General features: G+C 45.8%; 1 protein-coding gene across 1 annotated transcript in view; it reads right to left on the reverse strand.

The window, feature by feature from the left end:
- The window catches only part of LOC143766440 (uncharacterized), a 42,243-nt gene extending 31,345 nt beyond the window's left edge, over positions 1-10,898 (reverse strand). Inside the window, exons 1-5 of the mRNA XM_077254134.1 lie at positions 10,770-10,898; positions 9,410-9,559; positions 9,101-9,280; positions 8,895-9,018; positions 8,710-8,807 (exon numbers count right to left, since the gene is read on the reverse strand). Of these exons, the coding sequence (XP_077110249.1) occupies positions 8,710-8,807; positions 8,895-9,018; positions 9,101-9,280; positions 9,410-9,481 (474 nt within the window). The 5' untranslated portion in view covers positions 9,482-9,559; positions 10,770-10,898. The remainder of the gene's footprint in view (positions 1-8,709; positions 8,808-8,894; positions 9,019-9,100; positions 9,281-9,409; positions 9,560-10,769) is intronic.
- Between the last annotated feature and the right edge of the window lie 8,853 nt (positions 10,899-19,751).

Raw genomic sequence — 19,751 nt, forward strand, 5'->3', positions numbered from 1 at the left:
AAAAAACATTTATGTTAAGAGAAAAGGCATAAGAACATTTAAGACACTATGGACACCTTGGGTGGAGAGAAGATGACCCTGAACTTAGGTTATACCATGCATTATTCGCTGTTCTTGTATGTAATGGGGGGAGGGAGGAAATTTCTGAAACTAATGACCATTGCTAATGTTGTTCTCATTGCAATTTTTGTTTTATTGCTTTGCACCTTGAATTTGGTTAAATAAAAATGTATCTGATTTGAAAAAAAAAGGTGTGGAATCTCTCTTCCTCAGCAGTAGAAGGGTTATCAAAAAAGGAGAGAAGGAAAATCCCCTGACTTCGATGAAACCTTGCGGCTACCTTAGGGAGGTAGGAAGGATCTGACTTCAGCAGTATCCTATCAGGAATACTAACAGGAAAGGAGGGTAGATAGATAGAGCCTGTATGTCACTAACTCTTCTAGCTGATGTTAAAGCAACTAACAGAGCAGTCTTTAATGATCTGAACTTTACTGTACTTTAATGCGACAGACTCTAAAAGGTTCAAAAGGAGGACCTGTCAGGGCATCAAGGACCAGGTTCAGGTCCCAGGGAGGCAAGCGAGCAATGTGTACAGGGTCACTACGCTCACACGCTAAAATAAACAGTACAAACCATCTATCTCCCTCAAAATTACGACTAAATAGGGCTCCCAAAACTGATATCTGAACCTTTAATGTGTTAACTGAAAGACCCAGCTCCCGACCCTTCTGCAGAAACTTGAGAATTGCAGAAATTGGAACCTCACTACAGAAGGGCCCAGTATAAAAATTAAGGAACTTCCTCCACACTCTACTGTATATCTTCGTCGTGGATTCTTTCCTACTCTGCAGACTGGCACTAATCAGGTTGTCAGAAAAACCCCTTAGTTTAAACACCTGCCTCATGTTCCACGCTGTCAAGCGGAGACCCCTCACCCGAGTATGAGGGAATGGACCTCGAGAGATCAGGCCTGGATCTGATGGGAGGATCCAGGGGTCGGATATTAACATGGCCCTGAGCCATGAAAACCATGGTCTCTTGGGCCAGAAAGGCGCGATGAGAATTACCCTGCCCTCTCGTCCCTGATCTTCCCGATGACTAGTGGAAGCACCATCATTGGGGGAAACGCATAGGCCAGACTGAACCGCCAAGGGAACTGGAGGGAGTCGACCATCTCTGGCTGATCTGCCCTGTCCAGGGAGGCAAACCTTTGGACCTTTCTAATGTCCCTGGTAGCATACAAGTCTATTTCCGGAAGCCCCCACTAGTCCACTAACTTCCTAAATACTTGGTGACTGAGACCCCATTCTATCTGATATAACGTATGGCAACTGAGGAAGTCCGCTTTGAGATTTTCCACTCCCTTGATGTGAATCGTTGAGAGGGACAAGAGATGGGTTTAAGCCAGTTGGAGAATCACCACCGCAATAGACATCAGCACTTTTGATCTAGTTCTGCCTGGCCAATTTACATATGCAACCGACATGGCAGCTGTGGGGGAAAGTGATGTAGAGCTTGACTGACTGCCTTAAATTCCTTTAGATTTGAGGAGTCATCAGCCTCCTCTATGGACCACTGCCCCTGGGTCAGGTTATCGTCCATATGAGCTCACCATCCATCAGGACTAGCATCCGTAGTAACTATCCTGGACGGTTTCACTACCCATGGAATCCTCTTCCCTCCTGGTCTCCCAGGACCTTCATCAGGACATGCTTAGATAATAGACATAAAACCTCCAATTCAAGAGACTCCTGTTGTGCTGGAGATCTATGTGTCCACGGGCCAGTTTACATCCGGATTAGCTGCAGATTGAACGCTGCATACAACCCACAGCGTCCAGATGTTACAGCATAGTGGAGGGGATTTTATGAAATCCGGTCTCCACTATGCGTGTGAACACACACCTGGCGGCCCAGCGTTTACGGACATGCAGCGTGTCTTTTTAGAACGCAGCATGTCTGTTTACCCTGCGGCGACGCTCCGTCGTCACAAGGTAAATGTAGAAGGTACGAAAGGCTAGCACTCGACTGTTGAGGATATGACGGTGCAAGTGAACGGAACCAGTAGTCCCATCAACCATCCAGAATCCACTAATCCCCTTAGACCTGTTTCTACACCAGCCCAAACAGAGAGACCCACCATTACTATTGAGCAGCTTGGCTTACGCAATCGCAGCACTTTCATTCCACCTAAATCTAATCACGCGGTTGAGACCTTTGTTAATCTACTTGACAGAGATGTCAAAAAGACACTCCATGAACAGCGATTAGGCTTCCTCCCTGTCCGCCACAATCTTGATCCCCTGGAAAAACAGGCCTTGGACTCACTTAGTGAGAACAAAAATATCATCATTAAACCAGCGGACAAGGGGGGAGCTATCGTTGTCATGGATAAGAGCTTCTATGTGGGTGAGGTGAGAAGACAGCTCTCTGACACAACTACGTATAAAATATTACAGACCGATCCAACCTATTCCATACAACGAAAAATCAAGGGGGTGTTGGATAAACACTTACTATTGAATACTATTGACAATAAAACCAAAGCATACCTTACCAATAACCATCCGGTGACTCCTGTAATTTACATTTTACCTAAGATCCATAAGAATCTCCAGAATCCCCCCGGTCGCCCTATAGTGGCTTCAACTGATTCAATATTAAATCCTTTGTCCATGTTTTTGGAAAAACTACTCACACCGTATACCAAACTTACAAAATCGTTCATATTAGATACTGGAGATTTCCTTAAAAAAATACGTAATATTAACAATATCCCATGCGCTAGCATCCTATGCACCTTTGACGTAAATAGTCTGTATACGTCAATCACTCATGATAAGGGGATTGAGGCAGTATCTCTGACACTCAATGAGGCCAACGTGGACAAAGGTTCCCAAGAACTATGTACAGACTTATTAAACCTAGTACTTAGAGAGAATTTCTTTCTATTTGAGGATGATTTTTTCGTGCAGATATGTGGTACTGCCATGGGGTCAAATGTGGCCCCAGCTTATGCCAATCTGTACATGGACCGGTTCGAAAAAGAACACGTATACCCAGACCCCGCCTTTCAGAAGCACGCACGTACCTGGTATAGGTACATTGATGATATTTTTTGTATATGGCAAGGAGACCTAACAAGTCTCCTTGAATTCTATGCTACCATCAATGCTGTTAGGTCAGAGCTGTCTTTTACACTGATACACCACAGTAACGAGGTAACATTTCTAGACACTAAGGTACTCAAGGATGTCAACGGCTATCTTAGCACGGATATTTACACAAAACCGACTGATTGTAACAGCCTTTTGCTATACAACAGCTGTCATCCTAAATCGATCAAAAACAGCCTTCCCAGATCACAATTTAAAAGGGTCACCAGAATCGTTTCAGACCCCCCAACTAGAGAGACCAGAATTTGGGAAATGACACAAAAATTTGAAGCCCGCAATTACCCATCCAACCTTCTCCAGATGGAATCAGCTCGAGCCACTAGTGACCCAGATGATGGGGCGGTTAGCGTACAAAAAAACCCAAGACTCCCTTTTGTACATAACCACCATCCTACTATGCACAAAATACACAATCTCATTCGAGGACATTGGCCCCTCCTCATTAAGGCCTATCCCAATATATCTATCTTTAGGGATCCTCCATTAATGTGTACCAGACGACCCAGGAACATACGGGACAAGGTGGTAAGAGCTGATCTAGGGTCACATAAACCACCACTTACCAGAACCCTGACTGATCAAAGAAGAACGGGCACCTTTCCCTGCTTGAGTTGTATGAGTTGCTCAAATATCATTAAAGGCAACGAAGTAATCCATCCACGGACTGGGAAATCATATCCCATTAAGGATTATTACACCTGCGCAACAAGCTTTGTGGTGTATATTATAAAATGCCCGTGTGGGTTGTTATATGTGGGGGAGACCACCCAGGCGATTAGGGATCGAATATCCAGCCATAAATCTACCATCAGGCGTGAGAAGTTATGGCTACCTTTACCTGCACATTTTAAGGAAGCGAGACACAATATCGCCCAACTCAGGTTTCAGATAGTTGAAAAAGTACCCCGCCCGAGAAGGGGTGGCAATCACATCCAACTCTTAAAGCAAAGGGAAACATTTTGGATTTATACCCTAGATACCCTTCACCCAAGGGGGCTAAATCGTGAGATTGACTGGCTAACATAAACAACCTTATCTATTTTTCCTAGACGAGTTGAGCCACTGCACTGATAGCTTCGACAGCGTGCACTTTCGAGATGGTAAGATTCATACACCCTGGGTTCCTTGACTTACATCCCATTAATTTTTTATTATTATTATTTTTATTATTTTTTTTTTTTATTTATTATTTTTTCATTCATTTTTTTCAGATATTTTTTCAAATTTATTTCTTCATTTTCCCTTTATACCCCATTTTTATTTCATAGAAATCTTCTTTTCATTTTAGTCTCCCTCATTCATTTTCCCTTAGTTCCGCTTTTATTTCATTTATTTTCCTTTATTTCTTATTTCCTTTTTCAGTTTGGACTCCTACCATGTATTTATAAATGTATGTATATTCACTATGTATCTGCAGAGTTTTTTCTTTGAATCAGCATCTTATACAGTAGTGTGACATACTCGGCCTGTCCAGCGCCTCCCTTTTAGTAACGCTGGTGCATCCCCTTTCTTATCTGCTTTGTGCAGTATCGGCACTCTGTAGCGTACATAACACTGCTACATCACACATTCATTCTACCTCCGTGACAGTCCAACCCACAATACGCATTGCGCATGCGCGGGCGCCATCTTGCAGCTCCTGCTGCAATATGGATACAGGTTTTTCCCTCTGCCTTGTGAACAAGCGCACACTGGCCTTTTGTGCACTGCGCAGGCGTCGGATATGTCGGGCTCCTCACCTCCCAGGATCCTATACCAATAGCGCATGCGTGGGCGTCCCACATCACATCCGGTCAGCTGACCGGCCGGGGATTTATAGAGTACTGCCAGACTGAACATGGCAGCCATTCCTCAGCAACGACACTGTCTGTGTCTGCATCCTCCACCTGGCCACCTATGCTGCCTCCCAGCCACGAACGCCACCAGCGGACTGCGGATGTGAGACTTCACTTACCAGATAAGTTACTTGGGACATCCATTAAACCCCAACCTTACATCTTTTTCTCTTACATCTTTTTCTCTTATAGCAAAATATCCGTGCACCACAGCTCTCACTGACTCTAGAGCAGGGGATCCGTATAATTGGGCCAGGACTGGGTCTGCATACTGGCAGGTAGCGCACATAACATACAATTACCTGATAAGCCTATCTGACTACTCATTTACCCCGTGTATGTCTATTCCCACAGCTATACTTGTGTACACGATCCATCTATTCGGGGCATCTGATGTACTATAGAACATACAACATTAAAATCACATTGGCAAGTATACTATAGTTCTCTGTTCTGACCTTTTATGAACTGAACCTACAGATTCATCTCACTATATGTCTGTATATCCCCATAGCCATACCTATACAGGTGCCGCATACTACAACGACCAGCCTGGTACAATTGTTACAACACAGGCACTCAATTGGCAAGTATACTCATTATGAACCTAGCGGATATCGTATTCCTGTCTGTTTTACAGCAATGGGTGCACGTAAGCCCCATTTTTACATTATACGGCCACGTTTATGAGTAGCAGCAAAAGTATAGATCTGCGAGTACGTTTCAGCCTTTTTATACCATGGCCACTACTGACTATATTCCATCATTCTTTATAGGATTACCTTATTCCTCTATCTTTGGCTGATACCCTTAGTAAACACTCTAATACGGCAGTATACAAGGAACCTTTCACCAGGGTATGTTACATTATGTTACATTATGTTTATCATCTCTTTACTCTCCAGCTCCAATGCACGCCATATCTACCTCCAGTTCTCCTTGTTGTTCTATTTTTCGTCCATTTCACCATACATGGTAGATGTACTAGTTTTGGCATCATATGAATCACTCTGACTATGGTGATTTTGACATGTATTCTAGAATTGTATATATGTAGATATGTTGTATATATTGCTATTTATTACTTTTTGTATATAGTTATTCATTACTTTCTATATGATTTATTTTTAGCGATGATGTGATCAAGGCCACGAGCTGGCCGAAACGTCTTTACGCCTATCGCTTCTTCAGTTCACCTTACTGCAACAATTATTTCAATAAACTTGTTCACCTGCATCAAGCATATTCCATAGTACGTGTGCAGTGATTATATATTTGGATGGTCACAAGGTAAATCACAGGGCCCTATGCATAGGGTGCGGAGATTCTGGGTGTGTGCAATGACCACATCCGGAATCACTGCGCGTTGAGAAGGGGGCGGCGCTTTGGGCGGAGGGGGTTTTCCGCTCTGTCCAAAGCGCCGTAAATCCAGACAGTGGACACGCACCCTAAGAGAGGTCATGATAAAGGAATCCGATGAAACTCTAGTTTCAACCCCGATGTTACTAAGCCCAGGGTCCAGGGATTAGTAGTGATCTCCCGCCATCTGTGGCAAAAGAATTTTAACCTGCCGGCCACAGGAGGGCCATGGTCAATGGAATTTATTACTCTTCCTGAAAGAAGATCCGCTACAAAGGGCACCTTTTTGTTTGATCTCCTTTGTTTCCCAGCGATCTCGGTTTTCATAAGGCCTCCTTCTACCGAATGGTCGCTTTCTGAAGGCCCTCCTGTAGGACAGAACAGACTGGTTAGAGAACCCCTTCGTTCTTTCTCCCGCCATGGTGACAATATCATCGAGCATGCTGCCAAACAGGAACTCACCCTGGCATGGAATTGCGCACAATTTAGATTTTGATTGCGCATCCCCCTTCCAGCCCTTCAGCCATAGGGCACAACAAGCAGAATTAACAAGACCAGCTGACCTTGCAGCCAGGCGTAGGGAGTCCACAGAAGCATCAGCTAGATATGCTGTAGCTCCCCTGATCAATGGAATAGAGGACAAAAGCCTCTCTCTAGACAATCCTTTCTTGATCTGTTCCTCCAGCTGGTCCACCCAAACAAGCACTGACCTTGCTGTACATGTGCTGGATATAGCCCGTCTAAAGGCTCTGGTGCAGGACTCCCATGATCTTTTAAATAATGTCTCTGCTTTGCGGTCTAGAGGGTCAGATAAGACCCCAGAATCTTCTACAGGCAGGACAGAATACCTAGAAGTCGAGGCCACTGCAGCCACCTTGGGAACCTTGTACCAAGCTGTCAGGTCATCAACTTCAAAGGGATACATCCTCCTGGAAGATGAAGAGAGGAACCCTCGTGCTGCCCCTGCTTGCTCCATTCCTTCCTGACCAAATCCTTCACCGCACCAATAACTGGGAAAGTGCGTCTCTTGTTCTGCGAGAGACCTGCAAACATAATTTCCTGCGTAGATCTAGCCTCTTTCACCTCTGAAAGCCCCATGGTATTTCTAACTGACTTCACTAGGTTATCCATACTCTCTATCAGAAAACAAGATAGCCCTTCTTCACCAGATGGCGATGAATCAGAAGCACCAGAAGATCCAGTCTGGTCACTACCGGAAGCAGAACTGGAGACAAGGGTAACACTCCTTGCTTTGGACTTATGTTTCCTAAGGACTGAAGTTTCTCTCATCATTAATTGTATATCAGCGGATCTAACCGAGGACTCCTCCTCTAAAGTCTGGCTGATACAACTCTGACACAGTCTTAAGATAGATGTCAGGAAGGGGTTGTGAGCACAAGGCACATTCTTTTTGCTTAGCTTTTTTAGTTTTCTTAGCCTGAAAGGGAGGTACACAGAAAGAAGGTGAATCAGCTTAGTAGGCAGAGTCATGTAACACTCACCCAGTGAAGCTGTGATGCGGTACCGGTTCTGGAAGCGGAGGCACAGCACGAGTTCTAGAAGGTTCAGCTCCCTAACTCCGTACCCTCTTGTCAGTGAAGTCACCATCTCTGGAGCGCCCACTGCTGCTCTTGGGATTGCTGTGCAGCTGCACTTCCACCACATGTGGTGCACCTCAGATTCTCCTGGAGAGGACATCTTTGGGACACATTGGCAGCAGGAGGCTGCCGAATCTTATACTTACAGCCCGTCCATCTCCAGAACAAGCCTCCCCAAACCCCAGGAAGTGAACCCAAGCAATTTTAGTTCAGGAATGCTGAATGGACAGTGCGCATGCATGGGCCGAAACATGGAAGCACTGCCCGATGGAAGAGCTGGGCAGCCGATGCTCGCATCCCGCTCCACAAAATGAGTGCCGGTCTGTTCCTACCGCACCACGTTCCGCGTGAACCAGGAAGGCCTCTCCCGGATCCTGGCCTCACATCATCCACCATCAGACGAGTGGGAAGTCTGACAGGCAGGGCTCTCCCAACACTGCTTCTGGTGCCACAGCCCCTGCTGTTCCCCAGACACCGCACAGGCGGCATGCACAGGTCCAGGTAACGTTTCCTCTGCAGGTTCCCGCAGGAACAGGAAACCAACTGAGGAGGCAAGGGGGACAGCCCCTTTTTATCTGTAAGTTTCCTGTTCCTGGGGGCGGATCCCCTCTCTCAGTGGGCGCTGTCAGCGATGATAAAAAAAACCATATAATACTGGTGGATAAAACAAGACTGAGCACAAAACCTTCACAGTTGTCTACACATCATAGGGGAGATCTCATTACACCTTCTCTCCATCTACCTGATGATCCTGAGGAACATTGGGATGTTCTTGTTTACAGTCCTGTGGAAGAAGAGGACGGGGACATCTCTCTGGTGTTGTCCTCTTACTGGATAGATCTGAAGAAAACACATACAGGGACTGAATTCATTCATTCTTTACATACAGATAATTATAGGCCGTGTGTATTTAGTCCTGCCTATTACCTGGTGATGTGAGGGGCTGGGGAACCTCCATCATGACGTCCATGTACAGATTTTTGTGTCCTTCTAAATACTCCCACTCCTCCATGGTAAAATAGATTGTAACATCCTGACACCTTATAGGAACCTGACACATACAATGATACCGTCATCCCCCGATCCCTTCATAGCATTACTGTATAATGTCCCAGCATTCCCAGCAGTGTCACCTCTCCAGTCAGCAGCTCAATCATCTTGTAGGTGACTTCTAGGATCTTCTGGTCATTGATGTTCTCATGTATCAGGGGGTGAAGTGAAGGCCCCATGATTGGGCTCAGGGGTCTTCTGCATCGCTCAGACACAGGGTCCTGACAGCGCTCACTAGAGGTCTTCTTCACTACTGTGTATTCCTGGTTATGGAGAGACACATTAATAAATCTCACTACAGACATTTCCAGAGTCCTCACCTCTCCAGTTCTGTCCATCTGTTATTCCCATAGATAAGAATGATGTAATGTGACGTCATCAGAATCTCTCACCTCTCCAGTAAGCCGGAAGAGGATCTCTAGGGTGAGGTGTAATATCCTCTGCGCCATCTTGTCTCTGTCCATATCTATCTTTGATGGGTAAATCAGGAAAATTATCTTCTATAGAAGATCTTCACTGAGAGGATCCGATATTGTAGAGACCTGAATGAGAAGATGAGCCGATGTAACAAAATTCCTGTAGATAATAAGGGGAAGCATATAAGATAGAACTTGTAGATGTTGTATTCTCTAGTCTTGTATGGACTGGAGTGTAAGTTGAATTGCTGACTAAGACATCTCCTTCATGCTCCCAATCACTGGCGATGTTACTCACAGCTTTGGCAACTGATTGGCTGTAAGAATCATAAGTTCGTTAGGACTGAGCAGAAAATACAGAGACTGGCGGGAACCCAAGCAGCAATGGTATTTTTATTATTTTACAGTATTTAGTTTTCTTCTTTACATCTACTAATAAATCCTATATATTTAGGCCACAGACAACAAGCAGTTTCTTCCTCGGAGTCGGCAGCTGAATACGTTTCTCATAGACTCATCTTCCATAACGCTAATTCTCGTCTCATTTACCGACCCTGGAATCGGCATTAGTAATACTGCAGGAGATATTCATTACACAGGACAGGAGAAATAACTACTTCATGGTGAGGACGACATCTTCATCTTCTACTGCGGCTCTAGAAACAGATTTGTCCAGAGTTTATCACTGACTCCATCACCACTGGCCGTCTATATGAAGGTTTCCATATAATACTGTGTGGAGGCCCCGTACTATGAGAGTAATACATGTTTCCTTGGTTCCCGTCTTTCATAGACCCAACAAATTGGGTTGGAGATACAGTGAGAACATTATACTGTGTGGGAACCAAGAAACTGGCAATGTACAGTATCAAGAATGGGGATAAATGAGGATTTATTATCTAGTGGTTCAGGTGGTAGAATATTGTGTGAGGCATTTTGTATTATTATAATGTGTGGAGGCTTCTGGGGGAACATTACACTGTGTGAGGCCCTGTACTATGAGAGTAATACATGTCTCCTCGGTTCCCGTCTTTCATAGTTGGGTCGTTTGTATCAGCGGAAAAGGAACAAAACCATTGTGATTCCTATAAGGAGACAACACAAACCCCCTAAATATAACATTATATAACAACCCCACAATCTGTGACTCTTCAGGGTAAATCGCTCTCTCACCATTGGATTAGAGCTGATACTATGAAGCTAAAGTGACTAAACAGACTTTCTGTCACCTCCATAAAGGGGCACTTTTCCGTGTTCGTCAGAACTGTCCGAGGATTATTAGAGGTGATAGTTTCCCCCAATTAGAAGGGACACCTGTGGGTATTGGGGTCTTTACCTGCTACAGTTCTGGTGTGGACCCTCCACCTGCAGCACCGACCTCCACATTTGGTAGAGGCTAAACCAAGTCGGCTAAAGGACCTCTGCTGACGTCATGCCCATGTGACCAGGAGGGGCGGCGCCTCTTCCTCCATAGAGCAGACACCAGGAAGCTGTGCATGTCATGGCGGGATTTGGAGTGTTTTGGGTTCACAGATCAGGTAAGTGGATGTTCATGCACGAGCTGGGAGTCTGCCGGGGGTGATGTTGCTTTTGCATGGGTCTGCCTGGAGAGTAAGGCCACGTTCACACTTTGCGGGTTCCTCTGCGGGTTAATCCCGCAGCGGAATTGATAAATCTGCAGGGCAAAACCGCTGCGGTTATCCCTGCAGATTTATCGCGGTTTGTTCCACAGTTTCCGCTGCGGGATTACTGCTGTACTATTGATGCTACATATGCAGCATCAATAGTAATGTAAAAAATAATAAAAATTGGTTATACTCACCCTCTGACGTCGCGATCTCCTCGGCGCTGCACTTGGCGGTCCGATTCCAAAGATGCTGTGCCGAGAAGGACCTTCGCGACGTCACCACAGGTCCTGCTCGCACAGCAACTGAGACCGGACGCCGCGGGCAGCGCTGAGAGGTGAGTATAGCATCATTTTTTATTTTAATTCTTTTTTTTTTACACCAAAATATGGTTCCCAGGGCCTGGAGGAGAGTCTCCTCTCCTCCACCCCGGGTACCATCGGCACATTATCCGCTTAACTTCCCGCAACGTGGGCACAGCCCCATGCGGGAAGTGAGCGGATCAATGCATTTCTATGGGTGCAGAACCGCTGCGATTCTGCACCAAGAAATGACATGCTCCTTCTTTTTTTCCGCAGAAAAGCCGCGCGGCTTTTTCCGCGGAAATCCGCAGCATGTGCACAGCGGGTTTTGTTTTCCATAGGGTAACATTGTACTGTACCCTGCATGGAAAACTGCTGCGGATCTGCAGTGTCAAATCCGCTGCGGATCCGCAGCAAAACCCGCAAAGTGTGAACATAGCCTTAGGGTGATGTTGCTTGCATGGGGTTGCATGTGAATGCGGGAGGGGGGTCTGCCTGGAGAGAAGGGGTCGTGATGCTTGCATGGGGCTGCTTGTACATGCTGGAGGGAGGGTCTGCCTGGGGAGAAGGGGGTGATGTTGCTTGCATGGGGCTGCATGTGCACGCTGGAGGGTGGTCTGCCTGGGGATAATGGGGGTGATGATGCTTGCATGGGGCTGCACGCTGGAGGGGGGTCTGCCTGGGGAGAAGGGGGTGATGTTGCTTGCATGGGGCTGCATGTGAATGCTGGAGGGGGGTCTGCCTGGGGAGAAGGGGGTAAGCTAAATTCCAGTGCACAGAAGGACCTGGTCCTTTCGCCGACTTGGATTTAGCCACAACCCAAGGCTGAACCATATATGGCTGCTCTGTCCGCACAGGACCTGTGATGAGGTCACAGGAGGGGAGGAGTCAGGGGTCACGTGATCAGGGGCCTCAGGTGATGGGCAGTCTGGCTCTTCTTGCATATAGTGCTACTTTTCCCACTGTTATCACTCCGGTCCCTTCACAAGAAGTAGGGATATAGGGGGCACCACATCAATATCAGCAACAGGGATCTACCACGTGCATATAAAACAACACCGAGAAAAGACAAGCAAAGGATATGCACGCCAAAGGGATCAACCTGAATATTAGACTTTAGTATAATACCTATACAAACAGGGCAAGAGAAGTAACACATTTACAAACATTTAAAAGCCAGAAAGGCTAAATAGCCCCGACATGGTCACCCCAAACGGACAAAGAAACACATTAATGGTGGTGCTTGCATAGGAAGAAATCCATGGTACAAACATATTAGGTACAGGCGTCAAATATCTCTCCTTGACTAAATATTAAGGCACTATACAGTATGCTGCCAGCTGACCCAATCCGTCCCACTTATGGTACCATACAGGTTATGATGCAAGGACACGGGAAATAGAACAATAGATATCCTGATCACATAGAGTGCAACCCCCATACATCCTGCCAACCTTCTATTATGTACAATTAAAGGGCATTACCGAAAACACCACCTGGTATCAAATAACAATAAAACATGCTGACCCCAATAGTGCCAAGCCTAAGCCGAGTATCCTGGCTAATACCACTAGACCTCTATATAAAGTCCATGATGGTGGTCAGATTTGCGAGTGCAATAGCGCTATGTTGTGTTTGTATTCTGTTCCTTTCTTATGACTTGTACCTCTTATTCTTTCCAGCTTGAATTATTACCAATGTTCCTCCTACGCCAGCATCTCACGAACATATCTGGATTCCTACATCGTCTTTGAAATTGAAAACGTACACCTGTTATGTGTCTTCATCTATCTATTGTATATTTTATAGGGAGGCTCTTTTGTCCTGCTGCCAGCTGTACCCGTTCCTGTATTGGAACTAATTTGTCCCTGCTCGACCTTTCCCCTTTGGAAAGTTTCTGTATGTATGGTGGTAGTAAGTCGGGGGGGGGGGGGGGGTCGTGGTTGTGATATACTACATACAATTAAACATCAATTTCTGCAAAATAAGTACTTTTTATCTATGTTCAAAACAATAATAAAGGATACTAAGGAAGGATTAATCTGGTGTCCACTGTGACCATTCAGCGGTTTGGGAGTTGGTGGCCCATTTTTGGTATTCATGGGGGGGGTTTAACTATTGGAATTGTGGTTTTTTTTGTTTTTGTTTTTTTTACCTGACCCCGCTCAATCTAAGTTTAGAGATGTTCTTTCTTAAACTTCCTTTTTTAGGGGTCCATTTGAAAGCCTACTATACATGGGTATATCTGGTTCCCTCACCGAAACCTATGTATACACTGTGGGTGGGGTCATCTTTGATCCTTGGCTACCTCTCTCTCTACATGCCGCACACCCCGATTGGTGGAAGTGGGGTGTACCCATGTTTGCTCACTGGGTAGCTTCAGCCCTTGGGGCAATATGTAAGGTCCATACGTTTGGGCCTCTACTGCCCGAGGTTCTGGAAAAGCGCTGTACCTCTCTCCATGTGAAATGGTCTTGTTGGAGTAGGGGCTATTATTTACATAGTGACCGGCAAAATTAGCACGTTAGTACGTTCGGACATTGGCATGATATTCCTTGGCTACCAGTCTATAACGAGATAGCGAATATTTAATTGCGTTGTTCTTGTAATAAATCTGTAAGAAAGTGTCTGCTGGGGCAATGGGTAAAAAACGAAAAAACCTGATGCCTTGCACTATTAGGGGGCTTTCTGTGCACGGATGAATTGTATTCCAGTGCACATTTACACAATTCTCATATGACTGGCATTTATTGGGGGGCCTATGCTATAGGTGCCGGTCATTTATCTTTGATTTACAAAATGGAGCGCGCATGCACTTTGGGGATGGGGGGATCAGTGTGTCTACCCGGAAGCTTTTGCTGAGCGAACGAGCAGTAAGATGGGAGGTTCCTGCACGCCGCCGTACCCTCACAGGTGATGTCTATTCCATGTAAATACTTTTATATAAACTCGGTGGGGTTGAGTTAGACTTACATTTTCCCCTGAGGAAGACGCACTAGCAGCATCGATACGCGTGGGAGCTTTGGTTCCCCTACGCACTATTCCTGGTAAAGCGCTATTGCGCTTGCAAATCTGACCACCATCATGGACTTTATATAGAGGTCTAGTGGTATTAGCCAGGATACTCGGCTTAGGCTTGGCACTATTGGCGTCAGCGTGTTTTATTGTTATTTGATACCAGGTGGTGTTTTCGGTAATGCACTTTAATTGTACATAATAGAAGGTTGGCAGGATGTATGGGGGTTGCACTCTATGTGATCAGGATATCTATTGTTCTATTTCCCGTGTCCTTGCATCATAACCTGTATGGTACCATTAGTGGGACGTATTGGGTCAGCTGGCAGCATACTGTATAGTGCCTTAATATTTAGTCAAGGAGAGATATTTGACGCCTGTACATATGTTTGTACCATGGATTTCTTCCTATGCAAGCACCACCATTAATGTGTTTCTTTGTCCGTTTGGGGTGACCATGTCTGGGCTATTTAGCCTTTCTGGCTTTTAAATGTTTTTAAATTTGTTGCTTCTCTTGCCCTGTTTGTATAGTTATTATAATAAAGTCTAATATTCAGGTTGATCCCTTTGGTGTGCATATCCTTTTCTTGTCTTCACTCTGGTCCCTTCTCTATAAAGCCTGGGCCTCATTATACAGCTGTACAGGGGTCTAGTGGAGGCTTTTTAGCATTGCCATGTTCTCAGACAGTAGCTCCTGGGATCAGGCCCTCGCTCCAGTCCCTTCACTATGAAGCCTGGGCCTCATTATACAGCTGTACAGGAGCCTAGTGGAGTCTTTTTAGCCATGTTCTCAGATTGTCGCTCCTGGGATCAGGTCCTCACTCCAGTCCCTTCACTATAACGCCTGGGCCTCATAAAGCTGTACAGGTGTCTAGTGGAGGCTTTTTAGCATTGCCATGTTCTCAGACTGTAGCTCCTGGGACCAGGCACTCACTCCTAGTCTGTATTGCTGACTTGTGTTATTTTCTATAATCCAATGCACTCACCTGTCCTCATTGTCCCCCCTGTGTAATGCTCTCGATGGCTCACGCAGCGGAGCCGGGGAGAAAGACACCTGCAGCGAGCGGCCCTGGACCTCAGTGAGTGACAGGACACTGCTCACTAAACTCAGCAATCCGGGGCCCGCTCTCTGCAGGCATCATTATCCCCAGTTCCTCTGCATGATTGGTGGCATGGATTACGGTGAGGGACATTTAGGACAGGGGAGTATAAGGATGGGTTTCCATGGTCCGTATCGGCAGGACTTTGGGCGCAGCTCCGTCCATAGCGCTGCCGGCTTTTGAACGCCTGTGACCCCTCATGTGTTCATTGAACCGTGTGGAATCACCACGTCTAATACATTGTACGAGAAATGTATCTTGGGGAGACTGAGCTTCTCCACAAGACAGACATGCTGCGGTCTGGAAAGACGCACCACATGTCCGGTTACTCAGGGAAGCCGGAGGCGGCCCTGCACGCATAGTGGAGATGGGATTTCATGAAATCCCCCCACTATGCTGTAACACATGGCCGCTGTGGCTGTACACAGTCTCCAAGCCGCAATGAATCCTGAACGTGGAAACGTGCCCGAAGGATGTTTTGTATTTTATCTTTATTTTTACAGGTGGAGCCAGTGGGAGCAGACTGCTACTCTCATCTTTATCCTCTGCTGGTGCTGGGAGCCATGATGAGGGCAGCGTTCAGCACTCGGTGCTTGGGAACAGAGCAAACTGTACACTGATTCCAGGCTGCGGATGGCATCCATGTGGGCTACGTGTCACATGGACTCATTGATTTGAATGGATCCGTGTGATCTGTGTTGTCGGCCATGACACACTGTCCGTGGAAACACAATGACGTGTGCAGACTCATTCATTTCAATGGGTCTCTGTGTCACCACACGTACCAGAGATACTGACGTGTGAAAGAACGCTAATAAAGAAGTGCGATTTTTAAAAAAAAATTTAAACCTGTCTACAAAAGTACGATCTATTGAAATCTAAAATTAACATGAGCTGTAAAACTATATAAAAAAAAAACGTTATTAAATGCCAGAATTTGGGGGTTTTGGTCACTATGTCAGGAAAAATGCATTAAGAAGCAATCAAAGCATCATATGCACCCCAACATTTACTATATAGAAGTCCCAGATGTTTTGGACAATTGCAACTCGAGTAATTTTTTTGTTGCGAAGTTCTCAATATTTTCACCCCTATAAAATAAAAAAACAACAAAACACACAAGCCCACACAACCTTTATTATTTTCCCGCTGATGGTCAAAGTTCCAGCTCTTAGGCCTCTTTCACACATCCGTGTCTCTGGTACGTGTGGTGACGGTTCTCACATGTACCGGAGACACGTACACACATAGATGGGTCTGTGCGCATGTCGTGTGCTTCCACGGACCGTGTGCCCCACATGTCGACATGTCCATTTTTTCCTGTCAGCTCAGATGGAAAAACGTCCCGCACATGGATGTGACACGCATCGTCACCGGGGAAGAAGCGCTACAGTAAGTTATATGGTAAATAAAGACACGGCCAGAATAAAGTCCTTTATTAGAAATAAAACCTTTATTAGAAATAAAACAAAACATAGTTTTACTTTTTATTTAAAAATAACAAACCCCATTATACTCATCTAACGCCTAATTCCACTGAAAACTAAGTAAAAGCCCCCACCTGCTGTCATTGTTCTGAGTTGAATATAAGGCCGCGGTCACACTTGTGAGTTCAATGCGAATCTCTCACATTAAGTCCCAGCACGGCCGCCGGCACTCGGACCAGAGCATTCAGCTACATAGAAATACATGCGGCACTCCGGTCCGAGTGACGGGACTTGACGCTAGTTTCCTGTTGAGGGCAGAGCAAAGTACAGCAGTGCGCAGGTGCCGGGAAAAGTCAGAGAGGTGCAGCGCCCGGCAATTTACCCTCAACAGAGCAGATCAGTACGCCTGCGCAGGAGCCGATCTGCCATGGTCTCTCTGAATTCACCCTTATTTCTACAGGTGACATTCTCCCTATGAAAAGTCCCATGTCATGTTCCACCAGTTATGTCACCTATGTGATTATATGCTAATGTCAGAATGTATATGTGGGAAGGACGACCCAACTCCTCCACAAAAGGCTGAACTCACACTGTTCCAAGATTCAGTAGGGTTTTCTCAAACATGGGCTTTCACGCCACTGCACCATCAAACACAATAAAGATGACAAACAACGGAAAATATTCCCCACAGAGGAGATTCCCCCACAGGTTCAGAATCACATTGGACAACTACATCGGAAAGAAATCTTTTGGATTTATAAACTAAACACCCTTACTCCAAATGGACTCAGCGAAATCACAGATGTATTTTTGTGACCACCTTTCCGACTTCATAAATTGTATTATTTATTATAACAGATTGTTGTCATATTCATAATACATGTTATTGGTCTGTTCATTGGGGATCTTAATTATTTTAATATTTGTAACATTCTTCTAATACTTTCATAAATGTCATTGTCATATTAATCACTCGTAGGCTACGTTCACATTTGCGTTGTGCGCTGCAGCGTCGGCGCCGCAGCGCACAACGCAAACAAAAACGCGGCAAAACGCACGCTAAAACGCTGCGTTTTGCGCCGCATGCGTCCTTTTTGGCCAAAAGTTGGACGCAAAAAAAATGCAACTTAATGCGTTTCTTGCGTCCAACGCTTGCGGCCATGCGGCGCACAACGCATGTCCATGCGCCCCCATGTTAAATATAGGGGCGCATGATGCATGCGGCGCCGCTGCGGCGAGGACCGCAAATGTGAACGTAGCCTTATGGAGTACTCGACCCGAGCAACGAGCCCAATGTAAGTCTATGGGAAACCCGAGCATTTTCCCTCGATCCCCCCCGGGGGTCCTTTTAGGGTCTAAAAACATCAGAAATCGATGGGAACACTGCTCAAATGACACAGGAACATCATGGGGAAGACCCCTGGAAGCATTTCTGACTCCTAGGTCACAGCTGTAAACAATGTCAGAGTGTGACGCCACTGTTACAGGCACACAATAAAACATACAAAAACGAAACCAAAATAAACTTTCCTGGGAAATATGTCAAGATACATCCTTTCCAGGGTAATTATTTGTATGTAAGGCAAAATAAAGAACCTCAAAAAAATGTTCCTCCACCAACTTTAGCATTGCTTTCAACCAATACAAATGCATTCACTGGGAAATGTTATTGTAACATTTAACAACCCTAGCTGGCCATGTGGTGTGTGACACATAAGGAGACCCATCTTGTTTCATTTATGAAGGAGGGACTCTTAAAGTCACCAAGCCTATTTTTATAGGGGTATCAGGCGGCATTAATATTCTTAAAGGGCCATTATTATACAGTGGGTCTCCTATACTGTTATTGCCTATGCAGTGAGTGGCTGGGCTGCCAAAAATTAGGGTGCACCCCAAACCCCAATAACCCTTTCACAAGACGTACAGGAGGGCCTCCTGAAAAAATGTTCCCATTATAAGAAAGTGGGTCTCCCATACTGTTTGCCTATGCATTGAATGCCAGACCTGCCCTGCCCCAAAGTTACATGCACCCCAATAAGCCTTTGAACCCACGTACTGGATGGCCACAGGAAACCAAGTTCACATTAATATTTTCTTTAAGTCACCTAAAGCTTGCCCATGAAGTGAATACAAGGCCTGCCCCAAATTTACACGCACTCCAATCACTGTCATGTCGGACGCTATTCACACTAGGGTGTCCGACAGACAGCGGTAATTCCACATTCGTCCACTATACGCTCAGTGGCGCCGGCTAGACTTTATCCAGGTTGTCCGGGGTTAATCTAGCTGGTAATCGGATTGGAGGCTGGGTCACGCCCGTGGCCTTTAAATAGTCATTCTGGACTTTGGGCGTCGCCGATTATAGCTTGTGTCTTGTGCCTGGTGATCTTGGTCTGGAGTGGTGGTCTAGGAGAAGAAATATCGCATCTGGTGGTGTATTATCCTTTGTCATATTTCTCCTTCCTATATTTGTATTTGTTTTGCCCTGTGCACATTATAGTATTTTCCTGTGGGCCTGTGGCATGGTGCGTTTTTAGTTTTCCCTGTCTGTGCTTTCTGTAGGGGTTGGTGTGTGGTCTAATCACTGGGTGGTGGGTTGAGGTTTCAGCATAGGACTGAAACAGGAGTCAGGGTCAGGCCTGGCGGCCCAGACAAGCACGCCATCAGTTTAAATTCTGGGAGAGGGACAGACAGGGTTTTCCCTAGTCTGAGGGATATCGCAGGGGCCCGGGTAATCAGATGTAGTCTACCCAGTACCCGCATGACAATCACCCATGGAAGAAATGTGGAGGATTGCCAACAGTAACGTGGCTTTTGCATCAAGGATCACATTCTCCCTAGTGTTCTAG

The sequence above is a fragment of the Ranitomeya variabilis genome, chromosome 4, assembly GCF_051348905.1.
Source record: "Ranitomeya variabilis isolate aRanVar5 chromosome 4, aRanVar5.hap1, whole genome shotgun sequence".
Classification (NCBI taxonomy): domain Eukaryota; kingdom Metazoa; phylum Chordata; class Amphibia; order Anura; family Dendrobatidae; genus Ranitomeya; species Ranitomeya variabilis.